This window comes from Hylobates moloch, unplaced genomic scaffold (genome assembly GCF_009828535.3).
Source record: "Hylobates moloch isolate HMO894 unplaced genomic scaffold, HMol_V3 SCAFFOLD_18, whole genome shotgun sequence".
Taxonomy (NCBI): domain Eukaryota; kingdom Metazoa; phylum Chordata; class Mammalia; order Primates; family Hylobatidae; genus Hylobates; species Hylobates moloch.
Genome location: NW_026652293.1, coordinates 38,540,039 through 38,556,877, shown reverse-complemented (window position 1 = coordinate 38,556,877; position 16,839 = coordinate 38,540,039). Strand labels below are relative to the sequence as shown.

General features: G+C 37.0%; 1 protein-coding gene across 6 annotated transcripts in view; it reads left to right on the top strand.

The window, feature by feature from the left end:
* The window catches only part of ATG4C (autophagy related 4C cysteine peptidase), an 83,892-nt gene that overhangs the window by 16,922 nt on the left and 50,131 nt on the right, over positions 1–16,839 (top strand). For 5 of the 6 annotated variants that reach the window (XM_032136658.2, XM_032136657.2, XM_058430551.1 and 2 more), the window contains exons 2-3: positions 2,947–3,090; positions 4,388–4,471. In XM_032136658.2, the coding sequence (XP_031992549.1) occupies positions 3,015–3,090; positions 4,388–4,471 (160 nt within the window). In that variant the 5' untranslated portion in view covers positions 2,947–3,014. Of the gene's footprint in view, positions 1–1,479; positions 1,685–2,946; positions 3,091–4,387; positions 4,472–16,839 lie in introns of all 6 variants that reach the window. The other variant, XM_058430550.1, reaches the window with a different exon arrangement.

The following is a 16,839-nucleotide window of genomic DNA, read 5'->3' as shown; positions in this document are numbered from 1 at the left end:
ATTCCTTTAATAAATATTTTTGAGAACCAATTCTGTGCCAGGCAGAATTTAAGAACAGTCAGTTACAATATAGTGCAATGAATGTGGTGATACAGGAAAATGTAGGATCCTGTGAGAACTAAGAGGAGGACACCTATCTTAGTTTAAAGTTTAGAGAAGGCAGTCAGGAAATCTTACCAGTCTTACCAGAGAAACTGAAACCAAAGCTGGGTTTCAGGGACTCCATGATAGTAAGTTCGTCATACAGTGAGGGTGAGCAGTAAGGCACTTGAGGTAGAGGGAACAGATGCAAAGAAAGGCATGAGGTACCAGATAACATACCAAGTTCAGGAAGCTTTGATATTAATATTAAATGTGGTTTCAGCATATGCTGCATGTGAAGTAGTAAAAGAGGAAACTGAGTAAGTAGGCAGAGGTTATTTCATGAAGGGCCTTAAATATCATCCTTAAGTACCAGGAACTATGCCAAGTGCTAGGGGTATAAACAAAAAAACAGAGTCCTTGAGGAATGTGTTTATAGCTTTCATTCTCATTTATACGTCAGCAGTTCTCAAATTAATATGCCTAGCCCAGACCTCTCCTTTGAGCTCCAGATCTATATATCCAACTGCCTATTTAATTGACATCCCGAGAATATATCTGGAGTGTAAGTTCCAAGAGAGCAGGTATTTCATTGCCTTTGTTCTCAGCTGTACCTGCAGTGCCTAGAACAGTGCCTGGCAATAATTTGTCTAATGATTAAAGAAAAGAATGGCAGGGCGCGGTGGCTCGCGCCTGTAATTCCAGCACTTTGGGAGGCCAAGGTGGGTGGATCACGAGATCAGGAGTTCAAGACCAGCCTGCTGGGAGGCAGAGATTGCAGTGAGCCGAGATGTTGCCACTGTACTCCAGCCTGGGCGACAGAGCGAGACTCCATCTTAAAAAAAAATAAAAAAGAAGGCTGGCGCAGTGGCTCACGCCTGTAATCCCAGCACTTTGGGAGGCCGAGGCGGGCGGATCACGAGGTCAGGAGATCAAGACCATCCTGGCTAACACGGTGAAAACCCGTCTCTACTAAAAATACAAAAAATTAGCCGGATGTGGTGGCAGGCACCTGGAATCCCAGTTACTTGGGAGGCTGAGGCAGGAGAATGGCATGAACCCGGGAGGTGGAGCTTGCAGTGAGCCGAGATTACGCCACTGCACTCCAGTTTGGGGGACAGAGCAAGACTCCGTCTCCAAAAAAAAAAGAAAAGAACTACTCTCTGCTTGTGTTTCTCAGAGACATCAGACATCTTAAATACCATGTATCTCAAATCAAATTCATAATCTTCTCCCTCTAACCTCTCCCTCTCCTGATGTTTCCTATCTCAGTGATTGGCACCATCTATTTAGTTTCACAGACCAAAGCCTGGGTATATCTTTGGCATATCCCTGTTCTTTACCTTCCATATCCATTGTGTCACCAAGACTTACTGAATTTTCTACATGTTTCCTCAGATGTCCATTTCTCCATCTTCACTGCTCCAGTCCAAGCTGTCATCTCCTAGTCCTGTATAATACAGGTTGAGCATCCTTAATCCGAAAATCAGAAATCTGAAATTTTCCGGGATCTGTAACCTTTTGAGTGCCAACATGATGCTCAAAGGAAATGCTCATTGGAGCATTTTGGATTTTGGATTTTCAGATTAACGATCCTCAACTAGTAAGTATACATAATGCAAATATTAAAAAAAAAAAAAGAAATCCAAACACTTCCAGTCCCAAGCATTTTGGATAAGGGATACTCAACCTGTAGTAGTAAACTCATTATCTACTCTTGTTCCTTTCCATGTTCTTCTCCATGCTGCTATTGAAGTAAAACAAACCTACTGAATCTGGTTATGATATTCCTGTTTGAAACAAATTGCTCTTAGGATAAAGAACAAAAATTTTAACCTGGTCTACAAGGCCGTTTGTGCTTTGGCATCTATATAACCCTATAGCCTCATCTCATGACACTTTTTTAGACATCTCATGCCACTTTTTTAGACTTTTCTGTTTTCTAGTCACATTGACTTTTTAAGTTCTTCCAATAGACCATGCTTTCCCCTGGCTCAGAACTATGATGTATAATTGGTAACTTTTAATACATATTATAAAATGGAATGTCTATTGTTAGAGAAATGAATGTATCAATAGTTTTGAGTAGATACCTCTAATCTAAAAGGGTAATGTTCTGTGCAGCATTCTTTTCTTGAAAAGTAAACTGTCTGTGAATTATTGCAAATAAGCACAAGCATTTTCAGTTATAATTTGTTCCTTTTGAGATTGTATCACACATCTCAATTTTCCCTGAAGTCAGTAATAAAACAAACACTTATGAGCTACATTTATTCTATTTTAAAGTAAGACAACATTTTCCATTATAAATTTAAGCCGTTCTATTTTTTTAAGTGCTGCAGTATGGAGATAGGAAGGAAACGTCTTATTTAAAAAACAAAACAAAATAATTAGACTTTATGTGAAAGTAGTGACTAATCAATATAAGTGGAAGCTTCCATTCTGAAGATAGTCAAGATTTTTTATAAGATTTCAAATCACCTTCTTTAATTACAGATAAAAACAAATCTTGGATATTCTCACTTGCGCCAATGCGCCAGAGCAGAGCTGTGTTATTAAATTGATTTATTGTATTCAATTGTGAGCAGTTGGGGGAGATTATTGCTTGGTTTTGCATGATAGGTTTATTGTTGTATGTTTGTTAGTAAAGGTTTTTTGTAATTAAAATATAGAATATCTTATTCTATAAGATTTCTGTTTGTAAAATGAGAAATTGGTTTTCTGTTTATTTCTGACTGTAAAAAGAGAAATTGTTTTGTTCATTTCCAGTTCAAATTGTATTTAATCACTTAAGTAACTTTAACAGGTATTGCTCCATGTAACCATATATGTTGTAATTACTGATTTTTTCCTTAATTTTTAAAGTCAGTAGAAAAGATTAAACTCTACAGAAGAATGCAATCAAGTGATGGCTTTTCCTTTAGAATTTGAATATGGAGGCTACAGGAACAGATGAAGTTGACAAGCTAAAAACCAAATTTATATCTGCTTGGAACAACATGAAATATAGTAAGTATCATGTTTTAAAAATTGTATAAATCCAAAGAAATATTTGGCAATATTTATCATTTTCCCTCTTAAGTCACTGACAATTTCTTGAGAATAAATGGCATACTTTACTTTGAATGAAATATTTCTATAAGGAAGGTAGTTAAAAATATCTCCTGAAGAAAGAGCCAAGTATCATCATAAACATTGCTTAGAAACTCAAGCATACGATGTGGTCTCCTTTTTTCTTTTTTTTGAGGCTTAGTCTCGCTCTGTCACACAGGCTGGAGTGCAGTGGTGCAATCTCAGCTCACTGCAACCTTTGCCTCCCAGGTTCAAGTGATTCTCCTGCCTCAGCCTCCTGAGTAGCTGGGACTACAGGTGCACACTACCACACCTGGCTAATTTTTATTGTATTTTTAGTAGAGATTGTGTTTCACCATGTTGGTCAGACTGGTCTTGAACTCTTGACCTCATGATCCGCCCGCCTTGGCCTCCCAAAGTGCTGGGATTACAGGCGTGAGCCACTGGGCCTGGCCTTTTTTCCTTTTTTTTAAAGTTGCTAGAGTATATTAATATCCTCATGTCTTATGTAATTTTTTTTTTTTTTTAGCATTGTAAAGCATATAGAATTTATTCAGGTGATGATAATACCTTGGCTTTTCAGATACAATTTCAGGCAGCCTCATCTCTGTGCCAGGAAATAAGCAAAATAGGCCTCTTCCCACACAAAACAGACTGTAAAGTTCATGCACTGATACCTCTGATTTTTCTCTTAGATATTATTTTTAACCTAGTTCCTTTTGATTTGCAAAAAAATCTAATAAGGAGTATATGGCTATTTTTGAAGCCCACCTAAGATGGAGAAGTACTTGGGCAGAACCAGCTTCAACAGGAAAAAAGCTCATATTCATAAAATAAGTGTGAAAACAGAATTCAGTAAAACCCCTTGATAACGCAAATTCAGGAAAAACACAATTGGCAGTTTAAATTATGTACCATAAGAACATTGTGAGAACTTGATAAAGACCATTGTGAGGTATCTGAAAATAAATTAAAATTTTTTCTTTCTTATGTCCTTTAATTGCATAGTTTTAAAAGTGTGTTTAAAATTCTTTATTTGAAACTAGCATAAATTGCCTTTATTTCCAGTTCATTGTCCAAATATTGTATTTTGCAACTGTTGCCAAAAATACACATCCATAAATAATAATCGATAGTTTGAAATTAAATAAAAGAAAATGCTACTAGACTTTTAGTCTGAAATCTTTTAATTACAAAACATTTTCTTTTCTTTTTTTTTTTTTTTTTTTGCTAGGTTGGGTGTTGAAAACAAAGACGTATTTTAGTAGAAATTCTCCTGTATTATTGCTTGGAAAATGTTACCATTTTAAATATGAAGGTAAGTACAAAATTTGTAAACCATTTAAAAATTTTTGTAGAAATCATCATGTAACTTTTTATTATTTTATTTCTAGATTAATCTACTTTTGCAATATTTCTTTTAAGTATTTGTATTTCTTTTTTTTATATATGCTTTTATTTTTCCGTGATTACAAACACAACTGAATATCAAATGCACAAAGTAAGAATTATACGGGGAAAAAAATCAGATGCATTCATATATATATCACCTTTTCAAGGCTATTTCCATCCAGAATAACCTTGGTTTGCCAGGGCCAATAGAAAGAAGTCACAAAATCGCCTTTAGTCAAATCTGTGTGTTTGCTTTCTTTTATAATTCCAATACCTCCACCATCAACGACTTGAGATAGCTGCCAAGGTGTTATATAATCAGTGCCAGTGTCTTCATTCATTCTACAACAAAGGCTGTTACTTCACACTTGGAAGGTTGCACAGCGGCCAGGCAGAGGCACTCCTCACTTCCCAGACGGGGCGGCCGGGCAGAGGCACTCCTCACATCCCAGACGGGGCGGCCGGGCAGAGGCGCTCCTCACGTCCCAGATGGGGCGGCCGGGCAGAGGCGTGCCTCACTTCCTAGATGGGGTGGCGGCCGGGCAGAGGCACTCCTCACATCCCAGACGATGGGCGGCCGGGCAGAGGCGCTCCTCACTTCCCAGACGGGGCGGCCGGGCAGAGGCGCTCCTCACATCCCAGACGACGGGCGGTCAGGCAGAGACGCTCCTCACTTCCGAGATGGCGTGGTGGCCGGGCAGAGGCTGTAATCTTAGCACTTTGGGAGGCCAAGGCAGGCGGCTGGGAGGTGGAGGTTGTAGCGAGCCGAGATCACGCCACTGCACTCCATCCTGGGCAACACTGAGCATTGAGTGAGTGAGACTCTGTCTGTAATCCCAGCACTTCGGGAGGCCGAGGTGGGCAGATCACTGGAGGTCAGGAGTTGGAGACCAGTCTGGCCAACACGGCGAAACCCCGTCTCCACCAAAAATACAAAAACCAGCCAGGTGTGGTGGTGTGCGCCTGCAGTGCCAGGTATTTGGCAGGCCGAGGCAGGAGAATTATGGGAGCCCGAGGCAGGGAGATCGCAGTGAGCCGAGATTATGCCGCTGCACTCCAGCCTGGGCAACAGAGGGAGACCGTCCGGAAGGAAGGCAGGGAGGGAGGAAGGAAGGAATTTGTATTTCTTATAGGCCATAATATATTACTATGTTGTTTGGGTTTCCTGTTAACTACTTGAGGATAAGGACCTTGTCATCTTTTGTTATATCCCCATAATTTTGGACTTATAGTATGAGTACTAAGTAAATATTATTTGAATTGATATGTTAATATTGTTTGTCACATTCTCTGATAATTAAAAGTGTCACCTTAGTTAATCTAAAAATCATAATTTTTTTAATTCTTAAGGATGTTTCAGTATCTGAAATTGACTTTACTTGATGGTTTTGAATTTCTACGTATACTAATTCTTTAAATAATTTTCTTATATTTTCTTTTAATAATTCATGTCACTCATTGGGTGCCAGGCACCATGCTGGGCTCTTTAGGAAATATCTTTAATTCTCACAACAAACCTACAAGGTAGATTCAGGTATTCTCATCTTGTGAATGTGAAGGCAGGAAATTTGAGAAGTTAAATAATTTGTCCAGAGTCACATGGGTATTAAATGGCAGAGCTGAAATTTAAACCAAGACTATGTCTCTAGTACTGGCGTTCTTTTAAATATACATCCTTGCTTGGTTTTGTGTTTTGTGTGTGAGAAAGAGAGAGAATGAGTATGTGTTACAGTATGTTGTTATCATCGCTTTTCATTTTTGGTTGACCTATTTTGGTATATCATTTATTAGCAATTTTCTAAAACCTTGTAAATGGCTTGTAGTAGTAACAGCTGACATTTATTGAGCATTTATAATGTGCCAAGTGGTATTCTAAATAATTTACATGTATTAACTCATTGAGTCCTTACAACAGTCTTGAAGGATAAGTAGGAATTTGATAAAGAAGGAATGCATTTTAGGTAAATAGAATGGCATGATGAAAGCAATAGCAGTGAGATATTAAAGGGCATATTTAGGAGACAGAGAGATGTCCAGTTTAGCTATGGTAGGAGATAATTCTGAAAAGGACCAAATTATAGAGGAAATCTTGAGTGCTGTGCTAAAGAGTTAGGTCATTTTTTTTTTTTTGTGGGGGGCAGAGGACAACCACAGCAATACATATGGTTGAGAGTGGATTTATATCTATATGTCTGATGCATATAAGCATTTTAAGTGATATTATTTATGATTTCAAAAATTAAAAATTTATTAGAATTATTCTTAGGATAGCATTATATATATATATATTTTTTTTGGAAGAAATACTTTGAAAAATCAAGAGATGAAAAGTAAATGATAAAGAAGCTATGAATGAGGGAAATAGAAGACTTCTTTTCTGGAGTAGGATTGGGGATATAGGAAAGGAGAAAGGTGTGGGAGGAGGGGATAAGAAAAGAGAGAGAGCCAGAAAGGCAGCCGGAGGGTGTATGTCCACTGAGAGGTTTCCTCGTTATTGTCCCTGATCTTCAGTAAAGTCAATTAAGCTCATGAAATACTTGATGTAAGAGGAATTTTTCTGGAAAAAGGTGAAATTTGGCATCTGGGATGAAAAAAACAACACATTATCATTGCAAGAGCTAGAAGCACATAGGACCATGAAACCTTAAGCTGTGAAGAATTAGCAGAAACCTTAGGGCTAGCTTTGCCTTCTACGTGTCATATCATTTTTGGTTCAAACAACTTAGTAAGTTTTCAGAGGTAGGAGATGGGGTACCCAGCTGGCTTCTTAATTACAATGATTATTTTTGAGCAATGAAATGAAAAATTTCATTTAATTATTTTTGGTAATCATTTGTTGAAAACATGCTGGCTAGGACATGGATCATGCCCAGAAGGAGCACATCAAAATCATAACTGAATATATGCTTGTGAAATCATAGGAATTATATATATTAGTTTCTGCCCTCTGTTCCTGACTCAGAGCTCTGAAAACTCTTATAATATCCTGAGTGGTAGGGGTGCTAGGAACGTCTTTTGTTCTAGTGTTTGGTCTTTGATCCCAGTTCCTAACACAGTTGGTAAAACTCTTACAATTTGCTGAGTGATGGGGGTGATGGGAGTGTCTCCTATGGAGCTCCTAAATCCCTTGGAATTTCCTGGGTGATTAGAATGATCTTTTGTTCTAATGAGGTGACTCTGTGGGTTTCTGGATGGCATCTTGTCACCAGAAAGACCAAGCCATGATTAGAAGCTTGGAACTTTCAGCCCCATTCTCAATCCTCTGGGGAAGGGAAGAGGAGATTGAGTTGATAATTTATCATGCCTATGTGATGAAGCCTCCATAAGAATCCCTAAAATACGGGATATGGAGAGCTTCTGGATTGGTGAACACATCCACCTCCTGGGAGGGTAACGCACTCCTTCAACTCCTAACAACTTCATGGGAGCAGAAGCTCCTGTGCTTGGGACCCTTCTAGACCTTTCTCTGTGTACCTCTTCATCTGTATTCTTTATAATATCCTCTGTAATAAATGGCGAAATATAACCAAGTGTTTCCTTGAGTTCTGTGAGTCATCACAGCAAATTACCAAACCTGAGGAGGGGATAGTGGGAACTGCTGATTTGTAGCCAAGTGGGACGGAAGTATGGGTAATCTGGAACCTACTTCTGATGATTGGCATCTGAAGTGGAGATTGATCTTATGGGACAGCCCTTAACCTCTGGGGTCTGTGCTAACTTCAGGTAGTTAGTTCATAATCGAAGTATAGGATTCCCGATTGGTGTCTGGAGAGTTGGAAAATCGGTTGGTGTGGGAAGAACCTTCACACATTTGGTGTCAGTAGTGAAGTGTTGAATGTAGACTAAAAGGAAGTGTTTTTCCACTTCATGCTTTAGAAAGATAACTGATGGTAATGTAAAAGAATTGAAAGTCAGTAGACAGGACATGATAATTTTGATATAGGGCAGTGGATGTGGAAAAGAGAGGATGGATTTGAGATATTTTAAGGTAGGATCAACAGCATCTGGCAGATGATTGGATTTGGGGTCTTCAGAGACAGAGAAGAAACAAAGATTTAAATATCTCCATCTTGGATGATAGTGTTGGTAACCAAAAGTGGTGTACTAGAGGAAGCCTGAATTTTAGGGGGAAGATAATTTAAATTCGGATATGTGTTATTTGAGGAAGGCTGTGTGGAAGTGAAGGATAGACATATTGATTTGTTAGATTTTTTTTTTTTTTTTTTCAGCAAGGTGGGCAAGGTGGCATTTAAGGCCAGTAGATAAGATCACATTGATGGAAAGTATAGGTGGAAAATATCTATCTTTAAGGATATACTAAAGAAGAAGGATCAGTGAATTAAACTAAGAAAGGAAAGGCAATATATAGCATAAAATTCATAATAGTATACTACTGTAGAAACCAAAGGAAAGACATTTGCAGAAAAAGGGGGTTGTACAAAGTGTATAAATGCTTAAAAGAGATAGAGCAGGAAATAGCCTGAGTAGAGGGTGTAGGGTCTGGCAATGAGAAATTACTGATGACTTTTGAGAGAGCATTTTTACTAGAGTGGTATGAATAGAAAAGTAAAAGCAGTCATATTAACAGCAGCTAGTCTACATTTACTGACGCTGTGATATGTGCTATTTGCTGTGGCTACATGATATGTGCTAAAACTAAATTGCATTGTTTTATAGAATGAATAGTTATTTTTTATATTCTGAGGCAGTGTCTTGCTCTGTTGCCCAGGCTGGAGTGCAACAATGTCACAATCATGGCTCACTGCAGCCTTGACCTCCCTGGGCTCAAATGATCCTCCCACCTCAGCCTCCCAAGTAGCTGGGACCACAGGTGTGTGCCACCACACCCAGTTAATTTTTTATTTTTATTTTTTGTAGAGACAGGGTCTCCCTATGTTGTCCAGGGTTGTCTCAAACTCCTTGGCTCAAGTGGTCCTCCTGTCTTAGCCTCCCAAAGGACCAGGATTACAAGCTTGAGCCACCGTGCCAGCCAAGAAGAACTTGTATAAACTATAAAACACAGTCTATAAAAGGGAAATATTAATCAGTTTGACCAGATAAAATTAAAAATATCCACATATTTATACAAATATGTATAAATATACATATATAATAAATATATGTACATTATAGTAAATGTATATATATGTTTATATACATATGTGTATATAAACACACGTATATTTAAAAATACTTATGTATACACATGTATATATAAATACATATAGACATATATAGTGTATATAATATATAATAGTCTACAATTATAATTATATAATATAATTATAATGTATATATAATATAATTATAATGTATAATTATATAATATACCACTTAATATAATATATAATATAATATATATAATATATATTATTATATATTTATATATTATTTTATATATATAATGTATCCATATATACATATATGTATATATATGTGCATGTGTGAAGATGTATCAGGAAAGATTAGTCTCCAAAATAATAAAGAACCACAAATGAATATGCAATGAATATGAAAAACTTGAACAACCCAAGAAAAATGAGCCAAGATTGTGAAGAGGTGCTGTTTAATTAGAAACTTGAATGGCCAAATACAAGAAAATGCATATTCTGGTAATAAAGGGAATGCAAAATAAAATGAGATACTATTCTTACTTATCAGATATAATATACACAAATTTGAAGGTTTGATGATATCAAGTGTTAGCAAGGGTATGAAGAAATAGGAACTGAAACACTGCTGGTGGGAGGGTAAATTGGTCTAACCCGTTTGTGAGAAATTTGAGAGTATCTAGAAAAATAGAGAATATGTTTAACTTATGACCCAGCATTTCTAAGATGCTTAAGTATTTACAGAGAAGTTCTCCATATGTGTGGAAAACACATGTACAAGAATTTTATTGTCGCTTTAATAAAAAGTTGGAAACAAGTATTCACAAGAAGAGGATTAGATGAATAAAGTTATTCATTCATTCCACAATTATTTATTGAGAGGTTACTATGTGCCAGGCACTGGGGTTGCTGCTAAAAGTATGAAACACACAGTCTTTACTCTCAAGAAACTTACAGTCCAACAGATGAGAGACATTAAATAATTAGAAAAATATTCACTTTGGTGAATTTCTAGTTCTTAACACATGTCTAGAGTTTACTGCCCTGCCTTGTCAAGACTTTCTTTGTTGCCTCAACAGAAATATAACATTCTCTTCACCTCATTTAAGATATTTTAATGCTAACATTTTCTTTTTGTCATTACAGACTTAATGGCTTTTCACATTTACTGTATGTTGGTTGATCTCAACCAATAATCTTTTGATGCTCAAATTGTCGTGACATTGGCCAATGGAAGGTCCTTTGAGATTTGCTTCTGTATCTTTCAACAAAACCACATTAATCTTAGGAAACATCTTGTTTTCTTTCAAACCACACGTTCAGACCCACTTTATACTTTTCAGTATCAGATAGGAAGCTAGCAATTTCCCATTTTTTTTTTTTCTTTAGAAGAAAAAGGGTTAGAGACCATAATCTGAGTGCAAAGGTGCTTTGTGGGGATGATATTGACCCAGGCCTTTTCAGTGGACAAGCTAGAACTGATAAATGTTTTCAGTGTCTGTCTTATAAAGGCATGAATTCAAATTAATATTTGAAATCTATTTCTAACTGGATCATATTCCCACTTAAATTCTTGATTCTTTAATATCTCCTTTTCTGTCATAAAGAATTTTTTAATAGTTACTTTTGTTTTGCTAAGGATTTTAGTGAAATTACTTTAGCTGGAGCCACTCATCTCTCATTTTCTGTGGCATTTATCTGATAGTTTCGTTCATTTGTTTCAGTTTCCTTTCTGTTTGAAGGCATTGACATTCTGATATCTCACAAGTCTAAGTGCTTAGAAGGTAGCAGCTTTCAGCCATGGTGGTTTTATATCACTACTACCCTCCGAGTCATCTACAATGAATTTATTCATAAGAATTTAATACAAGATTCTTAAACTTGATTCTGTCTCTATTATTTAATTTCTAGTAATATTAGAACATGGTTGCAAAAATTAGATTATTTTAACAATGCTGAATCTGTCCTGATTTATCAAGCTTTTAAACTTATCTTCCTACCTTTCTGAGCTACAAACTTATTTCCTTGTATTATGCAGTTTTTCCTTCTCATTATATCATGCTGTGCACTGTTATGTCGAGGTATATGGTATATAAATCCAAATGGCCCTCCTTGTATTATCTAGACCGAATACCAAAAGTAAAAAAAATTTCTTACAATTTCTCTGTGAACTGTCTATGAAGAAAACAAGTAAGAATTTATTTTATTTTTAATAAGCCTCATCTTTCCACAGATTGCATGCTATCACCTGGCTAGGATTTTTTCAGGGTTTCTCTTAGATGACCAGGACATGATGGGCCTAAGAGCCATTAATTAAAAATTAGAATTTAGGGCTATCTCTGGTATACCCGTTGTATCTCAGGGACCAAAATGATTTAACATCTATCATTGTGGATTTGTCTATTTCTTCCTGAAGTTCTATCAGTTTTTGCTTCCTTTATAGTAATTCCTACTTAACGTCATAGATAGGTTCTTGGAAACTGCAACTTTAAGTGAAACGATGTACAGCGGGTCCTCAACATCCTTTTGTTCAACTTCATTTCGTTATAACAATGAGAAAAAAATTGATTTTATTGTACATCATTTTGCTTAAAGTCATAGTTTCTGAGAACCTATTGACAACATTAAGTGAGGACTAACTGTATTTTGAAACTGTTGTTAGGTACATAAACATTTAGAATTATTATTGTTTCTTAATGAATTGACTCCTTAGTAGTTATGAAATGACCTTCTTTATTCTTGGTGATATTCTTTGGTCTGAAGTCGATTTTGTCTGATATTAATGTAGCCACTTCACAGACACACAACAAAAAAAGAAAAGTTCAGGCCAATATCCCTGATAACATCGATGCGAAAATCCTCAATAAAATACTGGCAAACCAAATCCAGCAGCACATCAAAAAGCTTATGCACCACGATCACGTTGACTTCATCCCTGGGATGCAAGGCTGGTTCAACATACGCAAATCAATAAACGTAATCCATCATGTAAACAGAACCAATGACAAAAACCACATGATTATCTCAATAGATGCAGAAAAGACCATCGATAAAATTCAAAACTGCTTCATAGTAAAATCTCTCAGTAAACTAAGTATTGATGGAATGTATCTCAAAATAATAAGAGCTATTTATGACAAACCCATATTTTGCCCATACTGAATGGGCAAGAGCTGGAAGCATTCCCTTTGAAAACTGGCACAAGACAAGGATGCCCTCTCTCACCACTCCTATTCAACATAGTATTGGAAGTTCTGGCCAGGGAAATCAGGCAAGAGAAAGCAATAAGGAGTATTCAAATAGGAAGAGAGCAAGTCAAATTATCTCTTTTTGCAGATGACATGATTGTATATTTAGAAAACCCTGTTGTCTCAGCCCAAAACCTCCTTATGCTGATAAGCAGCTTCAGCAAAGCCTCAGGATACAAAATCAATGTGCAAAAATCACAAGCATTCCTATACACCAGTAATAGACAAACAGAGAGCCAAATCATGAGTGAACTCCCATTCACAATTGCTATGAAGACAATAAAATACTTAGGAATCCAACTTACAAGGGATGTGAAGGACCTCTTCAAGGAGAACTAGAAACCACTGCTCAAGGGAATAAGAGAGGACACAAACAAATGGAAAAACATTCCATGCTCATGGATAGGAAGAATCAATATCATGAAAATGGCCATACTGCCCAAAGTAATTTATAGATTCAATGCTATCCCCATCAAGCTACCATTGACTTTCTTCATGGAATTGGAAAAAACTACCTTAAAGTTCATATGGAACCAAAAAAGAGCTCACATAGCCAAGACAATCCTAAGCAAAAAGAACAAAGCTGGAGGCATCACACTACCTGACTTCAAACTATACTACAAGGCTACAGTAATCAAAACAGGTATATAGACCAATGGAACAGAACAGAGGCCTCAGAAATAGCACCACACATCTACAACCATCTGATCCTTGACAAACCTGACAAAAACAAGAAATGGGGAAAGGATTCCCTATTTAATAAATGGTGTTGGGAAAACTGGCTAGCCATATGCAGAAAACTGAAACTGGAATACTTCCTTACACCTTATACAAAAATTAACTCAAGATGGATGAAAGACTTAAACTAAGACCTAAAACCATAAAAACCCTAGAAGAAAACCTAGGCAATACCATTCAGGACATAGGCATGGGCAAGGACTTCATGTCTATAACACCAAAAGCAATGGTAACCAAAGCCAAAATTACAGATGGGATCTAATTAAACTGAAGAGCTTCTGCACAGCAAAAGAAACTATCATCAGAGTGAACAGGCAACCTACAGAATGGGAGAAAATTTTTGCGATTTCTCCATCTGACAAAGGACTAATATCCAGAATCTACAAAGAACTTAAACAAATTTACAAGAAAAAAACAATCCCATCAAAAAGTGGGTGAAGGATGTGAATAGACACTTCTCAAAAGAAGACATTTATGCAACCAACAAATATATGGAAAAAAGCTCATTATCACTGGTCATTAGAGAAATGCAATCAAAACCACAATGAGATACCATCTCACACCAGTTAGAATGGCGATCATAAAAAGTCAGGAAACAACAGATGCTGGAGAGGATGTGGAGAAATAGGAACGTTTTTACACTGTTGATGGGAGTGTAAAGGGAGTTCAACCATTGTGGAAGACAGTGTGGCGATTCCTCAAAGATCTAGAACCAGAAATACCATTTGACCCAGCACTCCTATTACTGGGTATATACCCAAAGGATTATAAATCATTCTACTATAAATACACATGCACATGTATGTTTATTGTGGCACTATTCACAATAGCAAAGACTTGGAACCAACCCAAATGCCCATCAGTGATAGACTGGATAAAGAAAATGTGGCACATATACACCATGGAATACTATGCAGCCATAACAAAAGATGAGGTCATGTCCTTTGCAGGGACATGGATGAAGCTGCAAACCATCCTTCTCAGCAGACTAACACAGGAACAGAAAACCAAACACTGCAGGTTCTCACTCATAAGTGGGAGTTGAACAATGAGAATACATGGAGACTAGGAGGGGAACATCACACACTGGGGCCTGTCAGTGGGTGGGGGACTAGGGGAGGGATAGCATGAGGCGAAATACCTAATGTCAATGACAGGTTGATGGATGCAGCAAACCACCATGGCACATGTATACCTATGTAACAAACCTGCATGTTTTGCACTTTTTATTCCTGAACTTAAAGTATAATAATAATAAAAAATATAGCCACTTCAGCTTTCTTTCACTTAAAGTTGCATCGTATATCTCTTTTCATCCTTTACACTTAATCTATTTGTGTCTTTACGTTTAAAATATGTTTCTTATAGGAAGTACTAGCTGAGTCTTGCTTTTTTATCCAATCTCATAATCTTTGCCTTTTAAATTAAGGTGTTTAGGGCCAGGCACGGTGGCTCTCAATGCCTATAATCCCAACACTTGGGGAGTCCAAGGCAGGTGGATTACTTGAGGATGGGTGTTTGAGAACAGCGTGACCAACATGGAGACACCTCGTCTCAACCAAAAATACAAAAATTAGCCTGGCGTTGTGGTGCATGCGTGTAATCCCAGCTACTCAGGAGGCTGAGGCACAAGAATCGCTTTAACCCTGGAGGCAGAGGTTGCAGTAAGCCAATATTGCACCACTGAACTCCAGCCTGGGTGACAGAACGAGACTCTTTCTCAAAAACTAAAACTAAATAAATAAATAAATATGTTTAAACCATTTACTTTTAATATAATTATTGATAAAGCTAGGTTTAAATGTATCATGTCATTATTTGCTTTCTGTTTGTTAAATCTTTTTTTTGTTCTCTTTTCCTCCCTTTCTACCTGCTTTTGGATTGAGTATTTTTATGATTCTCTTTTATCTCTTTTGTTGTCTTATTAGCTATAACTTTTTATTGTTATTTTAGTGGTTTAAGGTTTATAGTATACATCTCTGACTTATCACAGTCTGCCTTCAAGTGATATACCAAGAACCTTACAGTATACTTCACCCTCTCCCTCTTGGTCTTTACGATATTGTTGTCGTACATTTTACTTATTTATATGTTATACACCCCACACATTTTACTTAACATGTTATACACCCCATAGTAAATTACTATTATTTTGGTTTAAATAGTCAAATACCCTTCAAAGAAGGTATCATGTTTGGTTTCTTCATTCCTTTGTGTGAATCTGTATTTCCATCTGGACCAGTGGTTTAATCATGGCCCAGTGCAGCCTGAACCTCCTGGCTCAAGTGATCCTCATCCTCACACTTTGGCCTTGCAAGTATCTGCACCGCACCTGGCTAATTTTTTATTTTTTGTAGAAATGAGGATCTCACTATGTTGCCCAGGCTGTAGTGCAGTGGCACGATCTTGGCTCACTGCAACCTCTGCCTCCCGAGTTCAAACAATTCCCTTGCCTCAGCCTCTCGAGTAGCTGGGACTACAGGTGCCTGCCACCATGCCTGGCTAATTTTTGTATTTTTAGTAGAGATGGGGTTTCACCATGTTGTCCAGGCTGGTCTTGAACTCCTGACCTCAAGTGATCCATCTGGCTCAGCCTCCCAAAGTGCTGAGATTACATGCGTAAGCCACTGTGCCCAGCCAGAATCTTCCTGTTATAGCCTCCCAAAGTGCTGGGGATTATAGATGTGAGCCACCACACCTGGCTAAGGTTTCTTTTAATGCAGGTCGGCTGGTGATGTCTTCTTCCAGCTTTTGTGTATCTGAAAAAGTCTTTATTTTGCCTTTATTTTTGAAAGGTGTTTTTGCTGCATATAGGATTCTGAGTTAACGATTTTTTTCTTCACTACTGTAAAGACGTTGCTGCACTATCTTCTTTTGTTTCCAGTGAGAAATCTAATATCATCCTTGTCTGTGTCCCCTCTTCAAAGAGTTAATTATGTATAGAATATAGGATATTATTACTAATAACAAGAGTATTGTTGATAATACCTTATATTAGTTAACTCTATAGTATGTAAAACATTTCAGCATTCATTCTAACTTGATTTTCATAGGCAGAATAAGATTTATCTTTTAAAATTAGTAAAAAAGGATTAGAAAGATTGTGACATACTTCACATCTTTTTTTAATTATTATTTATTTATTTATTTATTTTTAGACGGAATCTTGCTCTTTCACCCAGGCCAGAGTGCAGTGG